Source organism: Hordeum vulgare, chromosome 3H (assembly GCF_904849725.1).
Source record: "Hordeum vulgare subsp. vulgare chromosome 3H, MorexV3_pseudomolecules_assembly, whole genome shotgun sequence".
Classification (NCBI taxonomy): domain Eukaryota; kingdom Viridiplantae; phylum Streptophyta; class Magnoliopsida; order Poales; family Poaceae; genus Hordeum; species Hordeum vulgare.
In genome coordinates this window covers 509,610,704-509,629,654 of record NC_058520.1, presented here as the reverse complement: position 1 = coordinate 509,629,654, position 18,951 = coordinate 509,610,704, and the positions used below count along the sequence as shown (strand labels likewise).

General features: G+C 45.1%; 1 protein-coding gene across 1 annotated transcript; it reads left to right on the top strand.

The window, feature by feature from the left end:
* The first annotated feature begins 979 nt into the window (after nucleotides 1-979).
* Nucleotides 980-2,224, top strand: LOC123440333 (expansin-A8-like). The gene is made up of 2 exons (XM_045116905.1): nucleotides 980-1,156; nucleotides 1,256-2,224. The coding sequence occupies exons 1-2, from the start codon at nucleotides 1,033-1,035 to the stop codon at nucleotides 1,879-1,881; spliced, it is 750 nt and encodes a 249-aa protein (XP_044972840.1). The 5' UTR covers nucleotides 980-1,032; the 3' UTR covers nucleotides 1,882-2,224.
* Nucleotides 2,225-18,951: the final 16,727 nt, after the last annotated feature.

Sequence of the window (18,951 nt, the reverse complement as noted above, 5' to 3'; positions counted from 1 at the left end):
GCACTTTTTGCAAAAGTGATATTGCTCTACTGGTGGACCCATATGCGTTATTTTTTTTTGTTTAAGAAAGTGCAAATTATTACATGCATGATTGGTTATCGGTGGAATAAAATGTACTTGCACATGATTGCCAAAGACTTAATTTGTTAGGCTAACATGCATGTTCTAACTTCTAACTGACGGGCACGGTGGTTATATGGTTGACTATGGATTGTCTACACGATTAATCCATATGTACACCTGACATGCTACAATAGCGTTCACACTGTCAGGTATGCTCGTAAATTGTACTCCAAAATGGTTGCAGTGTAAGCAATGACGTGCTAGCAGTTCATAGTTTGAACATTTATTCTAGTATTCGAACTCCAAATACAATCTGAGATTTATCCCCGTCGTATCCCCCCAACTTATAAACTAAATCATTTGATTAAATAGTGTTAAAAGAATGATTTCTCTGATATGGTACAATCGTCAAGCTAGCATTACTGAATTATGGTGAACTTTCAAGGATAACGGTAATCCCCTACACCAGTTCAGAAATTTTGCCGTTCCATTAGCATAACTGCAGAACATCACAAGCCTGTCTTTTATTTTTTCCGATAAAGATCATACGTCTGTCTGCCGGCCGGCTTACTAGAAGTTCATCAGAGTACAAGACATCCCATCCACTAAGAGAACTTCAAAGCAGTGCCTGGTGTACGGCACATGGGTATGAATGTATGATGCTGTTTAATCCGCGTATCCGTCTACGGTATCTTAAGTTCTTAACCGTCAAGAGCCAACGGTCATGCTAGCAAATCAAGGCATGTTCATCCCAATAATTGTTATGTTGCCCAATCCTAACAAAAATCATCACATAGAAAATCTCCATAATCAATCAAGCTTACAATTATTAGCAACCAGCACGCAAGCTGTGATGATATGAACACTATAAATAGGGAAGCCATTACCATTGCAAAGCACAAGACAAAAACCTTGAGGACTTGTCTGCCTAGCTACATTACTTACTACTAGGAGTACTCTGAAACTGAAATGGAGAGTCCTTCTCTGCTTCTTCTCATCACCTTGTTGGCCTTTGCATTCAAGGCCTCCATTGCTCAATGGATGCCTGCATTTGCAACATTCTACGGCGGCAGCGACGCTTCCGACACAATGGGTAATGTATCTTTTATGCTTGAGCTGCATCCATTATTCAGACGGCGCACATCTTGGATCTTCTTTTACTAAGCAGGATGCAACTTACACAAAAATGCAGGTGGTGCGTGCGGGTACGGGAACTTGTACAACGCCGGGTACGGGGTTAATTCGGCTGCATTGAGCACGGCCCTCTTCAACAACGGTGCGTCGTGCGGCATGTGCTTCACCATCACCTGTGACGCAAGCAAGACACAGTCATGCAAACAGGGCACGTCCATCACCATCACGGCCACCAACTTCTGCCCGCCCAACTACGCCCTGGCCAGCGACAACGGCGGATGGTGCAACCCGCCGCGGCAGCACTTCGACATGTCACAGCCCGCGTGGGAGACCATCGCCATCTACCAAGCCGGCATTGTGCCCGTCAACTACAAGAGGGTTCCCTGCCAGAGGAGTGGGGGCATGAGGTTCACCATCAACGGGAACGACTACTTTGAGCTTGTGACGGTGGCAAATGTCGGCGGCAGCGGCGTGGTGTCCCAAATGTGGATCAAGGGGTCCAAGACTGACTGGATGGTAATGAGCAGGAACTGGGGCGCTAGCTGGCAGAGCAATGCCTACCTCAACGGCCAGAGCTTGTCCTTCAGGGTACAAACCGACGACGGTAGGGTTGTCACGGCCGACAATGTTGCGCCGTACAACTGGTGGTTCGGTGGCACCTACACTTCATGGCAGCAGTTCTAACATCTCTCGAGGTTGATGTAGGTACTCATCTCATCAGGGTATTTGAATAGTCAGGCCCGGTGATTTCATCTGAGGCTGTGTATCCTCTTTTGTTTAATGATCTCTAGTGTTTATCTTCAATCAAATCTCTAGTGTTTAACACGGGATCGCCTATTTGTGCCTGAGTTTCAGTTGGTTTACTTTGCTTTTGCTTTGAAACACAACGGTTGGGGCATCTTCCTCCTCCGGCTTCTTCCTTCTCTGACCAAATACCCACTTGTATGTATTGCCAACCAACCGCATGTACCTGCAAACCGTGGCTCTCGGCGCTACCGTACATGCCTTTCCGCCCCTAGGGCCTCCCCGAACTACTTACACCTGAAACCGTTAAAGGGGAGCCGATGCTCGGTGGCTCAGTGTTGTGGTGGTAGCAATGCCGATTAGGAGCACCATAATCATGCTTGTTCGTTAAACTTGTTAACAAATCATGTGGTTGCTTTCCCTATTCTTAATAAATCACCGTGTGCTTCCTATTCTAACAAGTAATATCATAGTCAGATGTGTGAGTGATACCCAAAAATCTATTTTCTGACATCTAACAAAATCCATAAAAAACTTTCATGCACATGACTTGACTTTGTTTTCCTATTTCATGTTTCGTGAAAATAACTACTCATTTGTGACGTGTTGAAAAATAACAAACATAAGCTTCATACTTGCAACCTTTTTTAATCATGTTCCATGTGCATCATCCACATATTTTAGAAGGGACTTCACGATTCTCAATAAAAGGGACACCATGTAAGGCCCCGTATGGGAAGCTATGGGAAGCTAGCATGTTGCTGCCAATCTTGAAATAGAGAGGAGCATTCTATGAATGTTTGTATGGTATAACTTCAAGCTTACACGCATGGTTATACAGTACGTGTATTAGATTGTTGGTGTAGGACCAGAGTATATTGATCAAAGGAGGGTGAATTGGTGATTTTTTTCCAAAAGCTTAAATATTCTCAACACAACATAGGGAAAATAAAACTAGACATGCCTAATTCTATGAAAGAAAACAACTATGAAAAGAAAATGTGATAGAACAGAAAACACATCTCTCGGGAATGTAACTATCACGACTTAAATAGAAAACTCACGACATGAAACACTGTAGAAAGTAATGGGGAAGTTAGATAGAACCAGTGGTGATCGATGGCGACAAGAAATTCATGCAAACCGGCTGATTTTCAATAAACGGATGATATTTATTACATTTTGGACAATCTTTTACTGAACCATAATCTAATCCTATTCTAAATGATCGTCGGCACCCGTTCTCATGTTCGGTCGTAACCCTCGGGAAGTGAAGCCTCTAGCTCTTGCCTTCGCATTCTCCAGTTCCGTGCCGGCGCTCTCCAGCTCTACCTCCGCAGCCCCCGCCACCAGCTGCTAACCGGCTGGCGATGATCCGTCCGCTAGGCTTAGCTTCAGTAGGAGGCAAGGAGTGTTGGCCTTCTTGGGATTCGAACGACGATGACCTACCATGCACTACTCCCCGTTGCTTCCAGTGGAGTTCACTCACGTGTCGGCTTCGTGGTCGTGGCTGCAGGGCATGGCCGTGGCACAGCTGACGTGTTCTCCTCATCATCGCTCTTGCCAAACACCTTGTTCGTTGCCTTGTTAATCTTCATGTAGGCGGTCTATAATTCCGCCCGACGGATGCAGTATCGTCGACGGTGAGGGCACGACAGATATCGCGGGCGGAGCGGTAGGAGTCGAGTAGCACCTCCTGCTTCGTCGCGTCCACGTCTAGCGTGATGGTTGTGCCGACATCGTGTTGCTCCTCCGTGCGCCGATGCTCATCGAGGAGATGAAGGTTGTAGGCCTGGTCGCCCTGCGCCTGTCGGAAGTTGGCTTCCCGCTCCTCCTGCACCATGTCCTATAGCGGGCACGGGCCTTGCTGATGGTGATGTTGGTCTGGACCAACGAGAAGGGCGGCACCAACTCATCCTGGTTGCGTCCTTACGTAGTGTGTGACCCTACATGTTTGAGAACATGCATACATGACCGAGACTCCTTTCTGGTCAATAACCAATAGAGAGACTTGGATGCCCGTATTGACTCTCACATATTCAACGAAGATCTATATCGGTTTGAACCACTATGTCTAGGATTTAGACAATATCGTATACAATTCCCTTTGTCCAACGATATGTTACTTGCTCGAGATTCGATCGTCGATGTTGCCATACCTAGTTCAGTCTCGTTATCGGCAAGTCTCTTTACTCATTCCGTAATACAGTATCCCCATGAATAAACTCATTAGTCACACGCTTGCAAGCTACCTTGGATATCATGTTATCGAGAGGGCCCAGAGATATCTCTCCATCGTATAGAGTGGCAAATTCTAGTCTCGATACATGCAACCCAACAAAAACTTTCTGTGATATCTCTAGAGCACCTTTACGATCACTCAATTATGAAGTGACGTTTTCATACACCCAAATATTCTTCCGGTGTCAGGAAGTTGCATGATCTCATGGTCAATGGAACACATAATTGACATGAAGAAAGTTGTAGCAATTAAACTAAATGATACGATCATATGCAAACTTATAGTTGGGTCGGTCCATCACATCATTCTCCAAATGATGTGATCCCATTATCAAAAAACAGCTGATACATCCGAAACGTATCTATAATTTCTGCTTGTTCCATGATCTTTTCGGTGACATTGTTATATGTTTTGCTACACTTTTATATCTTTTTACATATATTTGGACTAACCTACTAACTCAGTACACCCAGTGCCAGTTCCTGTCTGCTCATGTCTTTTTTGCAAGGAATTTTACCCAAATTTACAGACTCCCAAAAATCCCGAGAAAAATATATAAAAATCAGCATGACAAAAGCTTCCACATCACCAAAGATGGGCTAGAGGGGAGCCAGGGGCTGCCCAGGCGGCCTCCCGGCGCGGCCTGGCCCCTAGCCGCGCCCACAGGTCGCCTGGGTGGGCCCCACCTCCTCTGGTGCCCTACCTTGGCTCCTATTTTTACCCCCGTGGAGGTGCTACCTCTTGAGCTTGCGTTGGTTTTTCCCTTGAAGAGGAAAGGGTGATGCAGCAAAGTAGCGATAAATATTTCCCTCAGTTTGAGAACCAATGTATCAATCCAGTAGGAGTATCAAGATGAGGCACCAATGTACCTACGCAAAAACAAACAAACTTGCAACCAACACGGAAAAGGGGTTGTCAATCCCTTCACGATTATTGCAAGGTGAGATCTGAAGGTGAAAAGTGCAATAAAATATTTTTGGTATTTTTGTAGATCTGAATATATGATGTGAAGTAGACCCGGGGGCCATAGTGTTCACTGGAGGGTTCTCTCATGATAGCAAGTATTACGGTGGGTGAACGAATTACTGTCGAGCAATTGATAGAATCCCGCAAAGTCATGACGATATCTAAGGCAATGATCATACATATAGGCATCACGTTCGAGACAAGTAGACCGATACTGTCTGCATCTACTACAATTACTCCACACATCGACCCCTATCCATCATGCATCTAGTGTATTTAGTTCATAAGAAACAAAGTAACGCCTTAAGCAAGATGACATGATGTAGAGGGATAAATTCATGCAATATGATATAAACCCCATCTTTTTACCCTTGATGGCAACAACACGATGCGTGCCTCGCTACCCTTTCTGTCACTGGGTGAGGACACCGCATAGTATGAATCCAAAACCAATCACTTGTCCTATTGCAAGAATTACAGATCAAGTTGGCCAAACGAAATCCATAACTCGAAGAGAATTACAAGGATACAAAATCATGCATATAAGAGATCAAAGGAGACTCAAATAATATTCATAGATAATCTGATCATAAATCCACAATTCATCGGATCTCAACAAACACACCGCAAAAGAAAGTTACAACGGATAGATCTCCATGAAGATCATGGAGAACTTTGTATTGAAGATCCAAGAGAGAGATGAAGCCATCTAGCTACTAGCTATGGACTCGAAGGTCTGTGGTGAACTACTCACGCATCATCGGAGAGGCAATGGTGTTGATGAAGAAGCCATCCGTGTCCGAATCCCCCTCCGACAGGGCACCAGAACAGTCCCTAGATGGATCTTGCGGAGACAGAAGCTTGCGGCGGCGGTAAAGTATTTTCGTGGCTCTCTTCTTTGGTTTCTGGATTTTAGAGAATTTATAGGCGAAAGAGGTAGGGAAAAGGAGCCACGTGGGGCCCACAAGCCTGCCAGGCGTGCCCCCTAGGGCGCGCCTAGGGGGCTTGTGACCTCCCAAGAGGTCTCCTTCCTTGGTTCTCAAGTCCCGTGCGTATCTTCTGTTATGGAAAAAATCATCCCACAGGTTTTATTCTGTTTGGATTCCGTTTAATATTCTTTTCTGAAAAAGGTCAAAAACACGGGAAAAACAGAAACTGACACGAGGCACTGAGTTAATATGTTAGTCCCAAAAATATATAGAATAGCATATTCATGCATATAAAACATCCAAAGTTGACAAGATAATAGCATGGAACCATCAAAAAGTATAGATACGTTGGAGGCGTATCAAGCATCCCCAAGCTTAAGTCCTGCTCGTCCTCGAGTAGGGAAGTGATAAAGACAGAATTTTTGATGTGGAATGCTACCTAACATATTTGTTCTTTGTAACTTATTTCTTGTGGCATGAATGTTCAGATCCATTAGATTCAAAACAATAGTTGACTATTGAGATGAAAACAATAATACTTCAAGCATACTAGCAAAGTAATCATGAACTTTTGAAATAACAAGGCCAAAGAAAGTTATCCCTACAAAATCATATAGTCTGGCTATGCTGCATCATCCCCACACAACGAATTTAAATCATGCACAACCCCGGTATTGGCCAAGTAATTTTTTTCGCACTCTTACTTTCTCAAACTTTTTCAACTCTCACGCAATACATGAGCGTGAGCCATGGATAAATCACTATAGGTGGAATAGAGTGTGGTGGAGGTTGTGAGGCAAAAAGGAGGAGATGGTCACATCGACTCGGCGTATCAATGAGCTATGGAGATGCCCATCAATAGATATCAATGTGAATGAGTAGGGATTGCCATGCAACGGATGCACTAGAGCTATAAGTGTATGGAAACTCAAAAAGAAAACTAGTGGGTGTGCACCCAACTTGCTTGCTCACGAAGACCTAGGGCAATTTTGAGGAAGCCCATCACTAGAATATACAAGCCAAGTTATAAAATGAAAATTCCCACTAGTATATGAAAGTGACAAAACAAAAGACTCTCTATCATGAAGAACATGGTGCTATTTTGAAGCACAAGTGTGGAAAAGGATAGTAGCATTGTCCCTTCTCTCTTTTTCTCTCATTTTTTTGGGCTCTTTGGCCTCTTTTTTTCATTTTTTTGGTGGGCATCTTTGGCCTCTTTTTTCTTCTTTATTTCCTCACATGGGACAATGCTCTAATAATGATTATCATCACACTTTTATTTACTTACAACTCAATACTTAGAAAAATGATGAATCTATATGAAATGCCTCCGGCAGTGTACCGGGATGTGCAACGATCTAGCTTAGCGTATGACGTTGAAACATCTCGCTAGCTATCTTACGATCATGCAATGGCAATATGAAAGTGACGGCACATGTCATGATACGGAACGATGGGATTTGCATGGCAATATATCTCAGAATGGCTATGAAAATGCCATAATAGGTAGGTATGGTGGCTGTTTTGAGGAAGGTATATGGTGGGTTTGTGCACCGGCAAAAGTTACACGGTACTAGAGAGGCTAGCAATGGTGGAAGGGTGAGAGTGCGTATAATCCATGGACTCACATTAGTCATGAAGAACTCATATACTTATTGCAAAAGTTTTATTAGTAATCGAAACAAAGTGTTAAACGCATACTCCTAGGGGAAGGGTTGGTAGATATTAACCATCGCGCGATCCCGACCGCCACACAAAGGATGACAATCAATAAATCAATTATGCTCTGACTTTCTAACATAGCGGTTCACCATACGTGCATACTACAGGAATCACTAACCTCAACACAAGTATTTCTAGATTCACAACACCCTACTAACATAACTCTAATATTACCATATCCATATGTCAAAACTAATTGTGAGGAATCAAACTTATCTTACTAATCAATGCACTTGAATATGAAAGTTTTTATAATATCCTCTTTGGATGCCTATCATATTTGGGACTAATTTCATAACACACGCCAATTACCAAGTTACTTAGAGAGATCACTCTCAAAAGGATATAAGTGAAGATCGAGAGTTTTCATTTCTTCAAAATATGACACCGCATGCTCTACAAAGATTTAAGTGAAGCACTAGAGCAAAATTATCTATCTCAAAATATATAAGTGAAGCACATGCGAGCTAAATTGCCTAACTCAAAAGATATAAGTGAAGCTTATTGAGCATTCTAACAAACTCACGATGAGTGCATGTCCTTCTCAAAAAGGTGTGCAACAAGGATGATTGTGACAAAACAAAAAGCAAAGACTCCTATAATACACGATGCTCCAAGGAAAACACATCATGTGGTGAATAAAAATATAGCTCCAAGTAACGTTACCGATGGATTGAAGACGAAAGAGGGATGCCTTCCCGAGGCATCCCCAAGCTTAGGCTTTTAGGTGTCCTTGAATTTGGCTTGGGATGTCTTGGGCATCCCCAAGCTTAAGCTCTTTCCACTCTTTATTCTATTGTCCATGATAACATCACCCAAAACTTGAAAACTTCACAACACAAAACTTAAACAGAAACTCGTGATATCATTAGCATAACAAAACAAACCACCAACTCTTTAGGTACTATAGTAAACTTGATTTCCATTTAGATTGATGTTATATTACTGTATTCTCACTTCTCCATGGCTAGTACCCCCGACACTAACCATAGTTTCATCAAAATAAGAAATCAACACAACAAAAACAGAATCTGTCAAAAACAGAACAGTCTGTGAAAATATGTATATTTCGTATACCTCTGGTATCCCAAAAATTCTGAAAAATTATGAAAATTAGGGAAATTTGCATATCAATCAGAAGCAAAAAAGAATCAACTCAAAATCTCTTTCTGGATAGGAATTAAGAATAGTTTCGTGAGCACAAAGTTTCTGTCTTTTTCACGATGATTAAACACCTATCACCAAAACTAATCATAAAGGTTCTACTTGGCACAAACACTAATTAAAACATAAAAAACACAATCATAACAGAATTATGATGGTGTGGACTCAACAAAACAGAAAGTGAAAAGCAAAAATAAATTTATTCATTGGGTTGCCTCCCAACAAGCGCTATCGTTTAACGCCCCTAGCTAGTCTTAACGATTTCAATGATGCTCACATAAAAAGTAGTAGTTAAGATATGCAAAAGAGCATCATGAATGGAAAAAAACACGTTTAAGTCTAACCCACTTCCTATGCATAGGGATTTTGTGGGAAAACAATTTATGGGAACAAGAATTAACTAGCATAGTAAGGCAAAACAAGCATAACTTCAAAACGTTGAACACATAGAGAGGAAGCTTGATATTATTGCAATATGTAAAAGCATATCTTCCTCTCTCATAGTAATTTTCAGTAACATCATGAAGGAATCTTAAAATATAACTATCACACAAAGCATTATTTTCATGATTAATTATAGCATAAGGGTCATCAGCAAAACTTGGGAAACAAAAAATATCATCTTCATCAAGCATAGCATCCCCAAGCTTGTGGTTTTGCATATCATTAGCATCATAGATATTCAGAGAATTCATACTAACAACATGGCAATCATGTTTTTAATTCAAGAAGATATCATGAACCACTTTATAATTTTCTTCTTTCAACACTTCATCAAAAATTTCAGATTCACACATCTCAAGCAAAACTTCATAGAGATAATCTAGTGCACAAAACTCACTAGCAATTGGTTCAACATAATTGGATCTCTTAAAGAGATTAGCAAGTGGATGAGGATCCATATCAATGGATTTTTAGCAAGCGAAGATGCAAGCAAATAGAAGGCACATGGCAACACAAGCAAACATAGCAACAAAAAGGCGAACGGAAGAAGAGCGAATAAACAAGAAATTCTTTTTGGTGTTTTTGAAAAATAGTTTTAGAAGTGGGGGAGAGGAAAACGAGAGGCAAAAGGCAAATAATGTAAATGCAAGAGATGAGTTTGCGATAGTTACTTGGTATACGTCACTTGAATACTCCCCGACAACGGCGCCAGAAATCCTTCTTGCTACCTCTTGAGCTTGCGTTGGTTTTTCCCTTGAAGAGGACATGGTGATGCAGCAAAGTAGCGATACGTATTTCCCTTAGTTTGATAACCAAGGTATCAATACAATAGGAGTATCAAGATGAGGCACCAATGTACCTGCGCAAAAACAAACAAACTTGCACCCAACGTGGAAAAGGGGTTGTCAATCCCTTCACGATTATTTGCTAGGTGAGATCTGAAGGTGAAAAGTGCAACAAAGTATTTTTGGTATTTTTTTAGATCTGAATATATGATGTGAAGTAGACCCAGGGGCCATAGTGTTCACTAGAGGCTCTCTCATGATAGCAAGTATTATGGTGGGTGAACGAATTACTGTCGAGCAATTGATAGAATCGCGCAAAGTCATGACGATATCTAAGGCAATGATCATACATATAGGCATCACGTCTGAGACAAGTAGACCGATACTGTCTGTATCTACTACTATTACTCCACACATCGACCGCTATCCAGCATGCATCTAGTCTATTGAGTTCATGACGAACAGAGTAACGCCTTAAGCAAGATGACATGATGTAGAGGGATAAATTTATGCAATATGATATAAACCCCATCTTTCTACCCTTGATGGCAACAACACGATGCGTGCCTCGCTACCCTTTCTGTCACTTGGTGAGGACACCGCACGGTATGAACCCAAAACCAAGCACTTCTCCTGTTGCAAGAATTATAGATCAAGTTGGCCAAACGAAACCATAACTCGAAGAGAATTACAAGGATACGAAATCATGCATATAAGAGATCAGAGGAGACTCAAATAATATTCATAGATAATCTGATCATAAATCCACAATTCATCGGATCTCGACAAACACACCGCAAAAGAAAGTTACATTTGATAGATCTCCATGAAGATCATGGAGAACTTCGTATTGAAGATCCAAGAGAGAGAAGAAGCCATCTAGCTACTAGCTATGGGCCCAAAGGTTTATGGTGAACTACTCACGCATCATCGGAGAGGAAATGGTGTTGATGAAGAAGCCCTCCGTGTCCGAATCACCCTCCGGCAGGGCACCAGAATGGTCCCGAGATGGGATCTTGCGAAGACAGAAGCTTGCGGTGGCGGAAAAGTATTTTTGTGGCTCTCTTATTTGGTTTCGGGATTTTAGAGAATTTATAGGTGAAAGAGGTAGGGCAAAGGAGCCACGTGGGGCCCACATGCCTGCCAGGCACGCCCCCTAGGACGCACCTAGGGGGCTTGTGACCTCCGAAGAGGTCTCCTGCCTTGGTTCTCAAGTCCCGTGCGTATCTTCTGTTATGGAAAAAATCATCCCGCAGGTTTTATTCCGTTTGGACTCCGTTTATTATTCTTTTCTGAAAAAGGTCAAAAACACGGAAAAAACATAAACTGGCACAAGGCACTGAGTTAATAGGTTAGTTCCAAAAATGATATAAAATAGCATATTCATGCATATAAAACATCCAAAGTTGACAAGATTATAGCATGGAACCATCAAAAAGTATAGATACGTTGGAGACGTATCAGGAGGAAACGCTGATTCCGGAACCCTTTTCTCCAGAAGCAATTCGATCTCCGCCGCCATCGCCAACAAGTTTCGGGGGACCAGAATTCCTGTGCCGGCACCCTGCCGGGACGGGGAAGTGCCTTTGGATTCATCGCCATTGACGTTGGTTCCTCCCTCCATGAAGCGGGAGTAGTTCCTCCTCGGGGTTGAGGTCTTCTACAGTAGCTATGTGGTTAATTCTCTATCGCATGATGTGATCTTGATTGTGATCATATGCTATGTTAATCTAGGGTGATGCCATGATGTTTCCCCTTCTTTTATGTATTGGATTGATGTACTCACTTGATCTTATCTAGTATAATCCCCGAGACCATGGTGACAACGGTCTATCGGACATGGATTAGAAGAATATTTTCATGAGTGATTTCCTCTTTTGTGAATTGATTGAAGATTGAGAATCTCTTGGTGCTTGTCTTTGACTATCCTTGAGATACGTTGTGGTGATTGTGGTACTCTTTTTGGATGGCCCCGGTGACATTGGGAAATCCATAGATGAGAACTACGAACTCTAAGGTGTGCTTGTTTAGACCTACATAATTCTCGTCCTCTCTTGATCACAAAGGAATGACCTCCGAGTACGTCTCCATTGCATGTTTTAGTGGAAATATCATGTGATTAGACTATGTTAATGTGGCACATGTGGCACATGTTGTGTCAACACAAGCTGCAGCGCTTCATGAAGGATTGAAGCTACTCCAAAGACTAGGATGTAACAATGTACAAATAAGGATGGATAATATCATTGTGGTCGAAGCCCTACGTCTTAATGAGGGTTACTCTATGGTGGCAGTTCCTCTATTGGATGATTGCAGAGAGTTAATATGAGAATTGTAATAGAGAATCAAATGTCATGGCTCATAAGCTGTCTGACTGGGGACGTGTAAACAATCCATCTGTTTTGATTGATGCACTCCGAGTTTATTGCTAAATGTTTAGCAGATTAATAAAGGTAGCTATGAAGGCCTTCCTGTAGAAAAAAGTAACTTCGGTATTTGTGTTGAATCATTTTTTTATGAACGGGGCTCACCGCGGGTCCCATTCCATTCACAACGAAACCACGGACAACATCCCTAAGAAGTATCGGTCAATAAAACAAGTTATAGATAAGAAGCTGGATGGGAGACTAAGAGCAACTCCAACCGTGCGACCCAAACGGACGCGTGATTTGTCCGTATTTTGTATGTTTGGGTCGGTTCGACGGACATCCATGTTCGTTTTTGTAATTGGGTCGGCGCTTGCACCCAACACGCTCATGATCCATTTTTAGGCAACGCGAGAAAAATATAACAAATATTTTGAAAATATAAAAAAGTTAATTAAACATTAATGCTGGCATGAAAGACTAGCGGTAGTTCCATGAGTCCACACTACATTAAATAAAAATTTTAGGTACGCTAAAACCGAGGAGGCGCGCTGCCCTAGGCGTCCTCCTTGTCGTCATTGTCGGGGCCGATGAGGTCGACGAGCGTTGGCTTCGGGCTAGCCCAGGGGAAGGCCGTCTCCCAAGCGGTGGTGATGTCGTTCGCCAGTGGCTATACTGGCGCTGACTGGGCAGTATGACGCTCCTCTTCCTCAGCTTTGGCCTCACGCTCCAGGCGCTCGAACCGCTTGGCCTCTACGCGCTCCTCTGCCAACAGCCGCTGCCGCCAGTGCTCTAGGTAGGTCACCTCCTGCTCCGGATTCGCACCCAACCAGACGGGTGGCGCGCTGACCCACTCGCTCACCACCCCGTCCTAGACATACTGCTGGGGCTTAAGGGCTAGCGGCCCTGGCTCGGCATTCCCTGGCTCAGCATTGGCGGGCAGCGGCGAAGCCAGCGGCGGCATGATGCACTCGCCGGCAGCGGAGAGTGCCATGGCCTCCACCATCTGCACCTGGTAAGCCTCATCCTCCTCCTCCTTGAGGAGAGCTTCATCCTCGCTTGCACGCACGACGACCGCCACCGCATTCTGGTACGCGGCCTCCACCTCATGGTCCTCTTCACGCATGATGAGGGGCAGTGGCGATTGAACCACCACGCCGCAAACGCCACGCCGACGCTGCTCGTCATGCTCCCACGCAAATCAGGCCTCCCATTCGAGGGAGTCTGCAGCGTACACGGGGTTGCGCCGCTGCTCTGGCGTCAGCTGCCACTGCCGGCGCCTCATCTCCTTCTCATGCGCCTATGCCGACCGCGACATTGCTCGCACTAGGATTCTCTCCAGATCCAAATGTTAGTCGTTCGACAGCGTGACATCGGGATAGGGGAGCGTTGAAGCGGTGCTCCCAGTGCCACCCCGCCTAGTGCACTGGTACGCTGATCTGTTGCCGAGGCGGAGGGAAGACGCCGTCAAGGGGAGCGCGCGGACAGGGATGTCGGTGGACTTGCCCTTGTTTTTGCCACAGCTCGAGCCGGAGAAGAAACCCATGATGGTGGCTAGGATTTGTCATCGGTGGGGGTGGGGGGGGGCAGCGGGTGGCTAGATGGAGACGATTTCTGAAGAGTATGAGGCCGACCCTACCGCACGCTCGGATTAAAAAAGGACGCCTGGGGTTGTTGGCATGTGAGCCCGTGGTGGGCGGTCGTCGTTAATAAAGACGCCAACCGGACGCCATCACTACTGGAATTGAGAAATTTGTCGTGTGCCTTGCCTTTGCCGTGTGCTGACGCATGGCAAAGATACTCTTTGCCGTCAGCTGGTACAATGCTGACGGCAAAGAGGTGGTTGATGGCAAAGGTTTTATTTGCCATCGGCCACCTCTTTGCCGGCTGCTGGCAGACGATAAAGGACCCCTATGCGGACGACAAAGGGTGGGCAGACGGCAAAGCCCCCCCCCCCAAACGTCCGAAACCCCACCCCACCCCACCCCACCCCTTTGTCGTCCGCCACCCACCCTTTGGAGACGGCAAGGGGATGTGGCCCTAACGACTCCCCATGCCCCCGCCCGCTCCCCTAACGGTCGGCTCGCCCCTGCCCGCCCACCCGCCTCTCTCTCTCGTCGTACCCAAACCCCTCCCTGCCCACCCGCCGCGGCCGCGGCCGCCGTCGTAGCTGCTCATCCCTAGCCACCCGCGCCGCCGCCCTCCCGGCCGCCGCCCCCTCTCACCTCCCTCCTGGCCACCGCCGCCCCCCTCCCACCTCCCTCTCGGTCGCCGCTCCCTCCCACCTCCCTCCCGGCTGCCGCCCCCTCCCACCACCCTCCCGACCGCCACCGCCCCCTTCCACCTCCTTCCCGGCCGCCGCCCCTCCCACCTCCCTCCCGGCCGCCGCCCACCTCCCACCACCCTCCCGGCTGCCCCCTCCCACCTCCCTCCCGGTCGCCGCCCCAGCCCCACCTCCCTCCCGGTCGTCGCCCCAGCCACACCTCCCCTGTGCCGGCGACCCCGGCGCCCTCCGTTGAGTGTTTTTCTTCTTTTTGTTTTTGTTCCTGTTTTTTTTCTTTTTTGCTGTTTAATTGTTAGATTAGATTATGTATGTAGTTTAGTGCTAGTTTTAATGTTAGATAAGATTAGGTTAGTGTTAGGTTTAGTGCAAGATTTGTTTAGTGCTAGGAAGAATAAGTAGAAGGAGGAAGAAGAAGATGAAGGAGAAGAAGAAAAGGTAAAATAAGTAGTGGCCGACCCCGACGCCACTGACCCCCGACCCCCGACCTCCGCCCCCGACGCCCAACGCCACCGACCCCCAACCCCAGACACCCGACGCCACTGACACCCGACCCCCGACCCCCTACAACCGACGCCACTGACCCCTGACCCCCGACCCCCGACCCCCGACTCCCGACCCCCGACGCCACTGGCCCCCGACCCCCGACGCCACTGACCCTCGACCCCCGACGCCACTGACCCTCGACCCCCGACCCCCGACACCACTAACCCTCGACCCTCGACCCCCGACCCCAGACGCCACTGACCCCAACCCCCGACCCTTGACACCTCATCGGCCTCCTGTTGACCGAAAAGACCCCCGACCCCCAACGCCAGTGACCCTCAACCCCCGACGTAACCGACACCCAACTACGGACGTCACTAACCCCCGAGGTTGACGGGGTCATAGTTTTGTAAATTATGAGTTCGGTCACATATTTTCTGATTATGTTAATTATAAAAACATCATGTTTGTGTTGATCGGGTAATTTCAATGTGCAGTTGTTCGACGACCTCCACGTGCGTTGGACGAGCTCCGCCCCTGCGTTTGTTGGTGAGCACAAATGACTTCTCCTCCTACCCCCTTAATTTGCTCTGTTCCGGTCTTCGTGCCGATGGAACTTGCTAGCTATAGGTTTCTTCAATCACGAGTATGCGTGACCGGTATGCGTCTCCCGTTCGAAAGGGCGACATATATAAATATACATGTCTTTGCATATTTATAACCGCCATCCTTTCAAATTGTCCAACGTTATCCATGGACAGCCCGAGTATGTGTAGATTGGGTTCGTTTTCCCATATGCTATGCTCCGGATCCGATGCGAAATTTCGTCAGTGCCTCCCTTTTGTTCTCTGGGTACACATCCTCTCTGCTTATTGCCGAGACGTGTATCAGGAGAACAGCGGGGAGGTGCTGCCGAAATTCTGCGTCGGATCTGGAGCAGAGCAAGGGAAAACGAACCCAATCTACACATACTCGGGTGGGATTAGGACCTATCTTTACCTATTAGCGTGTAGGTTGCATGGACGGAATAAAACTATCAAACTTGATTTGCGGATGAATATATATGATGAATTATATATTTATTTCTTATGCGCCCATAGGTAGCTAGGCAACATGAGTGATCGTGCTTGGATGTACACTGGTCACCCTAGTCAGAAAGACATGACCAATGAATGGTTAACGGAAACCAGGGGGTTTGTGAGAGCCGCATTTGCAAATTGCCAGCAAAAAACATGGTGCCCCTCTCCCAACTACGACAACTGGAAAAAGAAGACAGAGTTTGAAATGGGTAAACACGTCCAGAAGTGGGGTTTTACGCCTAATTATACGGTGTGGACTTTTCATGCTGAGTCTGACCAACGTGCCAGAGCTGAGGTGATTCATCGTCGCATCGACGAGCATGGTACCGGGATCGAAAACATGGTGCAAGACTTTGATGATGTTCGAGATTCAGACGATGAGATGGAGGAATCTGCAAAGGCCTTCTATGAAATGTTGGAGTCTTCAAAACGTCCTCTCCACGAGCAGACCGAGCTTTGTCAGCTGGATGCCATCGCGCAAGTAATGGCTCTAAAGGCTCAATTCAACCTAGGCAGAGAATGCTACGACGCGATGATGACGATATTTGGACGCTTTCTACCCAAAGGCCATGTTCTGCCTGCAAACCTGTACCAGTTAGAGAAAATCCTTTGTGTACTTAAGATGCCCTATGAGAAGATGCATGCTGGTGAGAATGGATGTGCCTTATTTAGGCTTGAGTATGAGGCCTTGAACTATTTCCCCATTTGCAATTCTTCCAGGTATATTGTGGTGGACAACGGTATGGGTGAGAAGAATCAGACCAAAATCCCCATTAGTGTTCTTTGGTATCTGCCAATCGTACCAAGACTTCAATGTCCTTTCATGGTCGAAGATATGGCCAGACAGATGACATGGCAAGAATTGGGCAAAAGAACTAAACTAGATGCAGATGGGAACAAGATGCTGGTACACACTTCAGATAGTTCTGCGTGGAGGCACTTCGATGCATTACATAAGGATAAATCGGAGGATCCAAGGCATCCTAGAGTTGCCATCAACACAGATGGGTTCAATGTGTATGGTATGATGGCAACATAATACAGTTGTTGGCCTGTATTTGTCATTCCACTCAATTTCCCACCCACAGAGATTATGAAAAGAAAGAACATTTTCCTGACATTGATAATTCCAGGGCCCAACTATCCGGGGAAGAATATGAATGTGTACATGCAGCCTCTTAAGGATGAGTTGCAAGAAGCCTAGGATAATGGGATCAAGACCTACGACGCCGCTACCAAAACAAATTTCAAAATGCATGTGTGGTACATGTACTCGACGCATGATTATCCGGCGTTTGCGCTATTCGCTAGCTGGTGTGTGCATGGAAGGTTCCCGTGCACCACATGCAAGGCAGCTCTTCAGTTCCGTTGACTACAGGCTGGTCGCAAGTTTTCTTGCTTCAATATGCATAGAAAATTCCTGGATCCTGACCATAAGTTCAAAAAAGACAAGAAGAATTTCATCAAAGGTAGAGTTGTCAAAAACACTGGACGGGCTGCGTTGACAGGCCAACAGACCCTTGATCAGTTAAACACTCTTGAGCCTGATCCTTTGCATCCTGAATACTTCAAAGGGTATAATACGGAACACGCTTGGACTCACAAGTCATACTTATGGGATCTGCCTTACTTCAAAGACCTCCTTTGCCCACACAACATCGACGTGAATGGCATATTTAACCCAAGTTAGCTCCATAATGGTGTCCTTCTCCTTCTCCTCCTCCTCCTCCTTCTCCTCGTAAATGACATAATTAGCCAATTTAGCTCCAAAATGCCTTAATAATCATAGTTGTCTCCAAAATGACATATTTTACCCAAGTTAGCTCAGAATGGCCTATACTTAGCTTGGCTTCCACTTAAATGACATAATTAGCTTAGTTAGCTCAAAAATGGCCTATTTAATAAAAATGACCTATACTTACCTAATTATCCTCCAAAATGAAATAGTTAGCTCCAAAAAGGAATAATTAGCTAATTTAGGACCAAGAAGAGGACAAGAGGAGAAGATAGAGGAAAAATGAAAAGAAGGAAGAAGAAGAAGAAGAGAAGAAGAAAGAGAAGGAGAAGAAGCCCTCCTTCTTCTTCTATCCTCCTTCTTTTCCTTCTTCTTATCCTTATTCTTTTCTTCTTCTTCTCCTCTTCCTTCTCCTTCTCCTTCTCCTCCTCCTCCTCCTCCTCCTTCTTCTCTTCTTGCTTCTTCTCTTTCTTCTTCTACGTAGCTTATTTTCCCCAACATAGACATACTTAGCTAATTATCCTCAAAAATAACATAATTAGCTTAGTTAGGTAAGAACATCATAAGAACCTTGGTTAGCTCATTAAAATGACTAATTTAGCTCCAAAATGACATAATAAGCTCATAATGGCCTATTTAATAAAAAATGACCTATACTTACCTAATTATCCTCCAAACTGACATAATTAGCTTCAAAAAGGCATAATTAGCTAATTTAGCTCAACAAAGAGGACAAGAGGAGAAGAAAGAGCAAAAATGAAAAGAAGGAAGAAGAAGAATAAGAGAAGAAGAAAAGAAGAAGAAGGAGAAC